The sequence below is a fragment of the Octopus bimaculoides genome, chromosome 14 (assembly GCF_046866305.1).
Source record: "Octopus bimaculoides isolate indiv1 chromosome 14, ASM4686630v1, whole genome shotgun sequence".
In the NCBI taxonomy this organism is placed as follows: Eukaryota; Metazoa; Mollusca; class Cephalopoda; order Octopoda; family Octopodidae; genus Octopus; species Octopus bimaculoides.
This window is the reverse complement of record NC_142941.1, coordinates 16,185,999-16,197,694: the sequence shown is the minus strand read 5'-3', so window position 1 is coordinate 16,197,694 and position 11,696 is coordinate 16,185,999. Positions and strand designations below refer to the sequence as shown.

The window sequence follows — 11,696 nt, the reverse complement described above, 5'->3', positions numbered from 1 at the left end:
TATATATATATATATATATATATATATATATATATATATATATATATATATATATACATATGTATGTATATAAGTACATATATATATATACACATATATATGTATACATACATGCATATATATATGTATTTTATATATATATATATATATATATATATATATATATATATATATATATATATGGTAACATTAAAAGGATTATCTTCCATGAAAGCCAATCAACAGAGGGACCTAACACTACGCTGGTATCTCCTTAACTGTTTCTTTTTTTCTTCTTTTGTGTTTGTTTTGATTTTTATAATATTATGATACTGATTTCTGACAGAAGTACAAAATACGTAATATATCGAAAATAAACAAGGAGCTATGTCGTTAATGCATTTATCACGGCATATATGTGTGTGTGTGTGTATGACGTTATACAGATATATATATAAGGAGATTCTTCATAGCTTTCGTCAACCAAATTCGCTAACAAGGATTGGCGGGTAGGCCCGGGGCGAAAGTAGAAGACGCTTACACAAAGTGACAGGAACTGGGACTTAACCTGAAACCACATGGTTGCCAAGCAAGCTTCTTAATCACACAGCCATACCCTGTGCTTCTGATATTAATTAAACACAGAATGTGGACAAGCACACACATACGCACTTAATGTTCGGCCGCTTTAAACTATTGTTCATTTCTACTAATTGCCAACTTATAAGTAGATGTTTCGCATTTGCGTTTTACTAGAGGCCTTCTAACAAATTCTCGCTTATTAGAAATTGAAACGACCCACGTTACACGGCGAAAACAGTGAAGTTTGGGGGTAAGAGTCTGATGCTTTGGGGATACATAAAAAGTGATGGTTCTAGAAAGTTGGTTAAAATTGACGGGAACATGAATAGTGCTAAATACATCCAGTTGTTGAAGGCCAATTTGATACCAGACTTGAATGAAGGTGACATATTTCAGCATGACAGAGCTCCATGTCACAGATCGCATGCAACACGACAGAGTCTGGCTGGTGAAGATGTTACCGTACTGGAAGATTGGCCAGCTCAGAGCCCTGACTTAAATATCATCGAACAAATGTGGACAAAACTAAAGTGAAGAGTTCATCAGAAGAATTCAAGCAATCTTGAAGTGTTGTGGGAGCTCAGCCACAGAGAATGGCATCTCATACCTGTGAAGATGATTAAGGATTTGTATGCATCTCTTCCCCGGCGCATTGAAGCAATTATTCAAGTTAATGGAAGCCACACGAAATGTTAACAATGTACAGGAACTTCTTGAAATGAACATTATGTAATAAATTTTCATTATAGATATTTTTCTGTTTTAAAACACTGTATCTTGAATAGTTTATGTGAGGCGGCCGAAATCTTTTGCACCGCCATTTTTGATGATCGTTTCGTATATTCCCCTCTCATTCAGAACCCCTACTACAAAATATAATGATTAGGTATGGAAATGACTCCAACAGGGCCAATGTTTCATATGTAAAAAACACAATGCGAAACATCCACTTATAAGTTGGCAATTAGTAGAAATTTACAATAGTTCAAAGTGTCCGAAGACTTTTGTATGGTAATGTATATATAAATATATATATATACATACATACATACATACATATATATATATATATATATATATATATATATATATATATATATATATATATATATATATATATATATATATATAAACTTAGATTGGTTTCGGCCGTTATCGGCCTAGGCCATAACTAACTCAATAGCACCACCTGGAAAAATCTTTTAGTTAATTATTTCGGGTCACCATGGACCACTCAAGCAGAGAGTTGTTGTTGGTTGAGACGTGTTTGGGTGTAGGTGGTTTATCCAGTATTTCCTGGAGGAATTTGTCCAGGTACCGTTTGAAAGTTGTGGGGTCTTTTTCTACTTTAACTTCTTTTGGGATAACATTGAAAAGTGCAGGACCATTTGCAGGGACGAAATTGTGTCGCAATGCTCTTATGTGATGTGGTCTCGACCTTTGTAGGGGACGCATTGCACGAGAGCCTAGTCTTGAGTGAATTGTAAACATAATACCAATATCATTTGGATAATATTGGTGGAATATTTTCCACATGGTGCAAATAATGTATCGCTCACGGTGGTGTTGCAGAGAATAGAGCTTCAGCTGTTTAAGTCGAGCCCAATAATCAAGTCCCATCATGCCATTTATTTTTTTATGATTGATCTTTGTGGCGCTTCGATCCTCATTATGCCTTGTCTTTTTGTAGGGGCTTCTTTCAGTTTCCGTCTTCTAAATCTACTCACAGGGCTTTGGTCAGCCTGGGTCTATAGTAGAAGACATTTATCCAAGGTGCCACGTAGTAGGACTGAACCCGGAACCATGTGTATGGGAAGCAAACTTCTTGTCCACGCAACCATACCTGCGCCTATATACGCACATTACATATAGCGTCCCTTCGGTCATGAATGACCATGGGATTACACTTAGAAAGGTACCCTCCACTGCACAAGTCCGGGCAAGATCGTTTACGGAAAACCAGCAGTCGCTCATGCATACCAGCCTCCCCTCTTCACGCCACTGGTGTTATCCAAGGGAAAGGCAAAGGCCAATAAAGCTTGGCACCAGTGACATCGCAACTCATTTCTATGGCTGATTGAACCGAAGCAACGTGATGAAATAAATTGTCTTGCTCATATATATCACATATACATATTGATTTCAAATTTTGGCAAAAGGTCAATTATTTCAGGCATGAAAATAAGCCGATTACATCAACTGGTATTTATTGTATCGACTCCGAAACCAAAGTCAACCATGGCGGAATTTGAACTCAGAACGTGACAACGGACGAAATGTCGCTAAGCGTTTTGCCGACGTACAAATGATCCTGCCAGTTCGCCGCCTTATATTTATATACACATACTACATACAGAAACGAATGAGAATATACATATACATTATCCAGTACAAGCTGAGAAAAACTTGCGTTCATGTGTACTACTAAGGGTACTTGTCCTGAGATATTTATATTTCTCTCTGCGCGTAGGTGTAGGTGTAGGTGTATGCATATGTGTGTGTGTGTGTGTGTGTGTGTGTGCCTAGGTCTGCGTGTACACAACTTAGAATTTTGTCAAAGTTATATGACTCTTGTCATCTGAGATTTTTTTTCTTTATGAATCTTTCCTAGCTGAACGGAGGCAAGTTTTATGTGCTTTGAATCTCAGTGAGAAGAAGAAATAATGACAATCATTATTACGGACTGTTCACATCCTCATTATGGTGTGTAATTAATTAGAGGTAATAGACAATTAAGATTGGAGAAAGAACTCCGAAAAGAAACTTTTTTCTGTTTTCTCTATCGACCAGTGAGTATGGATAAGTATGGAAATTAAATAAGGAAACACAAATGTAACTATATATATATATATATATATATATATATATATATATATATATATACACACAAATGCGCGCACACACATATATACATATCTACATATATACATATATATATATATATATATATATATATATATATATATATATATATATATATAACGAAAATAGCGCCAGCGATAACTATCATTCTCAAAAAAAGACTTCGCAGACTTGAAACTTCCTCGCATAATTACTGTTGTTATTATAATATTATAATATCGATGATGATGATGATGATGATGATGATGATGATGATGAGGGGGGGGGGGGAGGAGGAGGACCGCGAGGTTCTTTACATGAGAAAACACTGCTTAAAAGTGGACAATAACAGACCTGGCGCTCCGTCGGTTACGGCGACGAAGGTTCCAGTTGATCCGATCAACGGAACCGCCTGCTCGTGAAATTAATGTGCAAGTGGCTGAGCACTCCACAGACACGCGTATGTGGCAAGGCTGGCCAGGTACAACTTATTTTTGCCAGTTAAGCGGACTGGAGCAACGTGAAATAAAGTTTTGCTCAAGGACACAACACAACGCCGAGAATTGAACTCTCGCCCTTACGATCGTGAGCCAAATGCCCTAATAAGTGAGGCACGTGCCTTCAGTCGTACGCACAAATCTGTATATATGATTGGCTGCTTTCAGTTTCCGTCTACCAAATCCACTTAAAAGGCTTTAGTTGGTCAAAGGCTTTAGTTGGTCAAAGGCTTTAGTAGAAGACATTTGCCAAAGGTGCCATGTAGTGGGACTGAACCTGGAACCATGTAGTTGAGAAGCAAACTTCTCACGACACAGCCAATCCTGATTTTAGAACATATTCTTTCCAAGACACTAATATCACAGGTTACCTTAGCCGCCTCCCAGGCCCCCCGGGATCGATAATAGAAGAATCAGTCATGTGGTGGGCTCGACTCACTCGACTGTACCATTTTCCCTGAGTTAGAAATAGCTAATTCTATCAAAATCTTTCGTCACGCACCAGTTATTACGTTGCACTTTACTCCCATCCAATAAAAGCGAAAAAGTATACATTGGAGAAATGTCGTAAATTGAAGTTATCGGAAGATCTATTCTGAACATGACCAACGGTATTTTTGCTTAGTGGGTATTAAGTGTACTGTCGCTGTTGTCGCAATGGTCGTGGCCTATAGTTTGCAACATATATTGGAAAATTATTTTTAAACTCTACCTTCTTTTCATTTTCTACGGTCCCTTTCTCTCTCCTTTTCTCCCTCTCTCATTTATTCTCTCTCTCTCTTCCAGTATATATATATATACTACCTTTAAAAACATACACACACATATACATATATATATATATATACATACCATACGTATGTATGTGTTGTTTATATATCTCTGTTTTTCCCTCCTGTCAGTTTCCAACTTACCACACCAAACAAAAATAGAAGGGGGGGAAATAAATCAACTAATTTTTACGACAGTAGCCTGAATCCCATTTTCAGTCTCATTATAACGGCTGTTGTTGTTAACTGGATGGAAATAATTAATTTACTAGAGAGTGATAATAAATCTCGTAGTTTGTTTGCTGCGGGTGGTTCCTTTCATTATGAGATATTGGATATAAAAGCTCTTTATTTTATATCCATTATGCTAACAATCCATCGTTTGTCAATCTTCATTGTCGCTGACAATCTGTTTCTCCGTTAATTCTATATGCATCGTTAAATATTAGTCTGCTCTGTCTTGCTGTGTTAGTTCAGTAAAATGTATCTGACTACTACGTATAGTTTAAAGATTAACTAAATGTGATCTGGTTTAGAGATCACGACAACCTTGCGTCATTCTTGTTACAAGATATATGTATTAGCGACAGAGGTAGTATTAATACCAAGAGGTAAAATTTATTCCTACTTAAACATGGATGTTATATGAGAACAAAGTATTTAGCCGTAGTAATTATGAGAGAAACTCTCATATTGGCTTTTGGTGCTGAAAGTTGTTTGTTTTTTTATACCTTCTATGGACTGCTCGAAGCTTACAAAGTTCCTACACCTTGATCCTTGGATCTTACCTTTACACACACACACACACACAGACACACACACATACATACATACATACATGCATACATACATACATACATACATACATACATACATACATACATACATACATACATACGTATTATTTATGTATAAGGATGGTAAAATAACAGGAAAGGTTAGTGTAAGAAGACATGTAGGAGTAGTATAAAATCAGATTATATTAAGTTATTTATTTTCTGAGAATCTTTATCCTTCCTTTTCTCACTTCAACGCGTAAATCATCTTCCGAATTCTCTTTTCTCTTTCTCACATTTTCATCTATCTATCTATTTATCTATCTATCTATCTATCTATCTATCTATCTATCTATCTATCTATCTATCTATCTATCTGTTTGTCTATCTATCTATCTGTCTGTCTATCTATCTATCTATCTGTCTGCCTATCTGTTTATCTGTCTGTTTATCTATCTGTCTGTCTGTCTGTTTATCTCTTTCTCTATTTGTTTATCTATCTATCGATCTATCTATCTATCTAGCTAGCTAGCTAGCTGTACGTCCTATCTCTTACTTCATGCTTCTTAGCAGTTCTGCCATTTCCGTCATCAACTTGAAGGTGTGTGATAAACCCTGCTGAATGGCGGCTGAACAAATACTGAACGCGATTTATGCACACTTCTGTGTTGTAAAATAATCATCGTTTGGCCGCTTAACGGCCGACCAGAACGATGATCATATCCGGTTACACTTGAGTCGGTCAATTCTCTTTCAGCGGGTGAGACGAGGAGAAGGCAGCAAATTGATTCAATGTACAAACAAATCAACGATGAGTGTCATCGCAGTGGTCAAACAACCGGTATTAAAGCAGCCATGGACGACAATCGAATTGAAGATGTTGACTAGAATATAACTCGTCGACTTGTTTCGGTTTTCCATTTTCCAATTTCTTTTTTTTTCCTTTCTTTTTTTTTTTTGTTGCTCATTTATTCATTTATTTTGATAGGGATGAGAGGGAAAAAATATCAATTCCATACATTCTCATAAAACCTCTTGAGAAATGGAAATATTGTAAATTTAAAAACAAAGGATTGTTGTGACAATGAAGTTGTTCTTATTTTAATTCTTAAATTCTTATATTCTTAAATTCATTTTTTATTACATACTCGAACGTCTTGATCTCTATTGTTTTTCTCTATTTCCTTTCTAATTTCTTTTCTTTTTTTCTTTATATCATTGCTATGTTTTGTTTTTCTGTTGTTATCTTTTATTTTTTCCTGCGTTTCTTTTCTTTTCTTCTCATCTGCCTTTCTGCGTTTCTCCTTATCTTTTCAACAGCTTTATTTAGGCTTATTGATAACATCTTTATTTCATGACTTTCTTTTCACCCAAAAATCTTCCACTTTTACTTTTTCTCCTCAGACTCGTTTTCCAGTTTTTCCATTCCTCTTCCTCCTCTCTTCTTCTTCCTTCTCCTCTTTCTTCTACTCCTTCTTCTCCTCTTCCTCTCCCTTCTTCTTCACTATCTACTTCTTATCCTTGATCTCCTCTTTCTTCTTCTTCTTCTTCTTCTTCTTCTTCTTCTTCTTCTTCTTCTTCTTCTTCTTCTTCTTCTTCTTCTTCTTCTTCTTTTTCTACTTCTACTTCTTCTTCTTCTCCTTCTTCTCCTTCCTGTTCTTCTTCTTCTTTTTCTTCTTCTCTTTCTCCTCCTCCCCTTCTTTTTCTTCTCCTTCTTCCTTTCGTGTTAAGGCAAATTTTGAAACAGGATTTACCTTGGATTGAAATACAAGCAAAATCCACCGATGAAAGCTGAACAGAAAACAAATAACGTAATCCAGCAGGATAGGAAATAGATACAGCAACGAGCAGAAATATGTAGCTAAAATACTTAATAATTCCCAAAATGACTGCCAAAACACTTTCATCTGGTGATTTTCCCATCCATCAAAGTATCTTACATCCTGCTAAAGACGATGTTGCAGTTTGGCGGATTAGATTCCGTCACGCAAGCTTCAATCACGAATGCTTGAATCGAGAATTGTGAATTCTTATACAACTGAAAGTAGTAAGTTGTTTTGTTGGCCATAAGCAGTGAACTCTCCTTACCTTAGCTTAGCCAAGTACCTATTCGTTTGAAAAGTTGGCCAACCATAGGCTAGCTTACAATCCTACAAAATAACCTAAATCACCCATCTGTTCAAAGCCTTAACTGCAATAAGAGAAAGGTACAGAATTTATGAACTATAGCAGAAGAATTTCACTAATATTATTTATTGTTATACTGTTTCAAAGGGAGGCGAAATGGCCCAGTGGTTAGGGCAGCGGACTCGCTTTCATAGGATCGCGGTTTTGATTCCCAGACCGGGCGTTGTGAGTGTTTATTGAGCGAAAACACCTAAAGCTCCACGAGTCTCCGGCAGCGGATGGTGGCGAACCCTGCTGTACTCTTTCACCACAACTTTCTCTCACTCTTACTTCCTGTTTCTGTTGTGCCTGTAATTCAAAGGGTCAACCTTGTCACACTGTGTCACGCTGAATATCCCCGAGAACTACGTCAAGGGTACACGTGTCTGTGGAGTGCTCAGCCACTTGCACGTTAATTTCACGAGCAGGCTGTTCCGTTGATCGGATCAACTGGAACCCTTGGCGTCGTAAGCGACAGAGTGCCAACAACAACTGTTTCAAAGATCTGCGTTCTTCATAACATCTGAAATATTTTAATTTACTTCCAAAACACCAAAAAGAAAATGTCAACGATCAAATATTTTTATGTATAGATAACGATGCGCACAAAATCCTTTCTTTTCGGAAGAACCTAATACACACACACACACACACACACACACACACACTAACAGGTTCACGCGCACATCTATATCATAGGTAAATGTTTTTACAGATAAGTTTTTTTATAGTGTTATATTGTAGGGAGGAGACAATTTTCAAAGTTTATCTCGTGTCACCTCTGACGCGCGTGTCACAGAGATGGTTCACCATCACTATCCTATGTACTACCATTGATATCTTATTTGAAAAACAAATTCCCTATTCGTTTTATTAATTTTTCTTTTACAATTTTGCTTCATTTCAGATATAAGCTTACCTAAGGAATGGGGCAGTGTTATTAAGAGAGCCATTCAAAAGAAAGGGTAAATACATTTTCTTTCTTCATATTATTTCCTTAGATCCGTTCGGTAATGTTTTCTTCAAATTCTCGTCTTGTTCTTCATCTCTCTCATCTCTTTCTTCCCTCATTCTCACTTCCTTTCTTTTCTTCCCTCACTCTCTCTCTATCTCTATCTATCAGTCTATCTATCTATCTCCACAATTACACTCACACATATGTGTTTATGTGTTTGTGTGACGGGATTCTGCATAGTTTCCGTTCAACAGTCACACTCATCAACCAATGAATAATCCCAATCTATGGTAAAAAAAAAAAAAAACATTTATCCAGAATTCTCCGCTATGGAATCGAGCCATGAACCTCCTGAATGCGAAACGAACTTCTTTACCACACCGTCATACATACATTTATGTGCTTCAGAATCTCACCTAGTATTTCCAGTTAAAATATAAACATAACATTAATATAACCATGCACAACGGAAAAACTAACACAGCTGATAGACCACAGACAGAAGGCTTTGTGATATTCGGCCCGGTCCCTTGCACTGAGAATTTAATTCTACCAAGGTCAAGGTCATCTTTATCTTTTTTTCCTCTTCGATTTGATAAATAAAATACCAGTCCAGTACCGATATACACGGTAAGTACTGTTTATCTTTTAAATAATATATATTAGCGACAGCAGCAATATTAATTCCGAGAGGTAATATTTATGCCCACCTGAACGTGGATGTTCTGTTAGAACAAACTTTACTGCAGTAGATACCACGAGAGAAATTCTCATAGTGGATTTTTGGTGCAAAATACACGCTTGTTTATATCGCTAGCGGGGAGATATATCCCTGCTACCGAGACCACCAGATAATGTGATTTAGACCTTGTTTGGTTTTGTCAATGATGGATACTCGACTGCTAGCGGCAGCAGTGATTCATCTCCTCGCCCGTGATATATAGATTGGCACTGCCAGAAGAGGCACTGGCGTTACGATTAGCCAGTTAGCTTCTCTCTCTCCATTCCTCCCCTCTCTCTCTATCTCTGTTTCTCTCTCTCCCTTCCTCCCCTCTCTCTATCTCTGTTTCTCTCTCTTTCTTCCTTCTTTTGTCTGCCTCTGGAAGAAATCGGCTCTGTACAGACTTAAAGACGCATGTACTCCACCAGGTTTAAAACACTTAAGTCATATTGTGTTCGGCTTCTTGTGACTCCATTGCATATGGCAGTCAATAATTCCATAAGGTGTTCATTAAAAATAGTACTAAAGTTAACTACAGCATAAAAAAAAACAATCGTGACTAATACCATCCAGATCCACAATACGAAAATGCTGCAACCAAACGTAACGCGAAGACAGGCATCAAGCTGTTGCTAAAACATAGAGTTTTGTTCCTTTAATGGCGAATGCCTTGAGAAAATCATTGTCAATCAATCTGATGTCTCATTTGACGAACCATCACCAAGCTATATATGGCTCTAAAAAGCACTCTTCGAAAGGTCACCAGTTCAAATATAACTAGTTGTTCAGTCGTAGCACCCCCAGAAAACCTCACGCCACGTTCATAGAACATACAGAACAACTATTATATAAAGAGGAATCAAATGCATTTTATTTAAAGAATAGTAAAGGTAAGGTAAAGTTACCTTCTCGAGTCATGTCGACCCATCACGGCCGGTTTCCTGGTTTCATAGCATATTTATTCCCCATCTTGACGTAAAACCGGCACGTCACAGGATTACTCTTTTTTACCAGTTGAGTAGACTGGAGCCACGTGAAATGAAGTGTTTTGCTCAAGAACACAACAAGTCGCCCGGTCCGGGAATCGAAACTATAATCTTACGATCGTGAATCCAACACCCTAACCACTAAGCCACGCGCCTCCGAAGTTGTAATTTCGTGAATGCGTGAATGCGGTATATCAGCTACCTAGAAACTTCCACTTAACTATGTATTTGTCGCGCAGAAGGCATCGCTGGGAAATATTCCAATGTCTTCCTGTATGTGAAAACCCAGCGGAAATTATAAAGTGACTCATTCTTTTCAATATTTTTTCTTTCTTTTTCTTTTTCTTTTTACTAGACTCCTCGAGCGGATTCTCCAGGCAAAGCTCAACGACCAAAGATCGAAACGATTCTTCAGCGATTGGTAAAAGTCACACATGATTTGACAGCAACGAATTTCAAAGGATCAGAACTATTTCTATCGTTTTCTTTTCTCTAAATATATATATATATATATATATATATATATATATATATATATATATATATATATATGTATATATATATATATATATATATATATATATATATAAGCTGCTTGTGTAAATATACAACTTTATATATGTACATACCTTAAATATATATATATATATATATATATATATATATAATATATGTGTGTATATATATATATATATATATATATAAATATATTTACGTATGTATGTATGTATTTATGTATGTATATACATATGTAAGTTGTTTGGAAAGAAAACATACAAATAAAAGACAATTAAAATACAGTAAATAAAAAAAAACAAAGCAACATATACTGAGACATTTTCTTTCACTCATGAATGATATTAAGTTTTTGATGGAAGAGTATATTTAAAAAAAAAAAACATAACAAATTAAAGTGATATTGGACAGCTGTGTCAGCTGGAATACATCGAGAGAAAATAAATGACCTAATGTAATTTGTGTGTAATAAAGGCATAAGTTAATCTTCTAGATATAGTTGAATAGACTTCCTTATTATTTACAAGCAACGAGGGATGCACACACACACACACACACACACACACACATGCACACTTATATATATATATATATATATATATATATATATATATATATATATATATATATATATATGTATAATTATATATATAATTATGTATGTGTATATATATATGTGTGTATATGTATATATATATCTGTATATATATATATATGTGTGTATACATACATACATATATATATATATATATATATATATATATATATATATATATATATATATATATATGTATATATATATATATATATATATATATATATATATATATATATATATATATATATATATATATATATATATATATATATATATAGCAATAAGAAAATGGAGAAGAATATGCCGTAC

The 11,696-nt window shown here is 35.6% G+C and overlaps 1 protein-coding gene across 2 annotated transcripts in view; it reads left to right on the top strand.

Moving 5' to 3' along the window:
* Positions 1 to 11,293, top strand: part of LOC106873172 (uncharacterized) — a 112,148-nt gene extending 100,855 nt beyond the window's left edge. For both annotated transcript variants that reach the window (XM_089362422.1, XM_089362423.1), the window contains exons 5-6: positions 8,519 to 8,576; positions 10,629 to 11,293. In XM_089362422.1, the coding sequence (XP_089218548.1) occupies positions 8,519 to 8,576; positions 10,629 to 10,698 (128 nt within the window). In that variant the 3' untranslated portion in view covers positions 10,699 to 11,293. The remainder of the gene's footprint in view (positions 1 to 8,518; positions 8,577 to 10,628) is intronic.
* Positions 11,294 to 11,696: the final 403 nt, after the last annotated feature.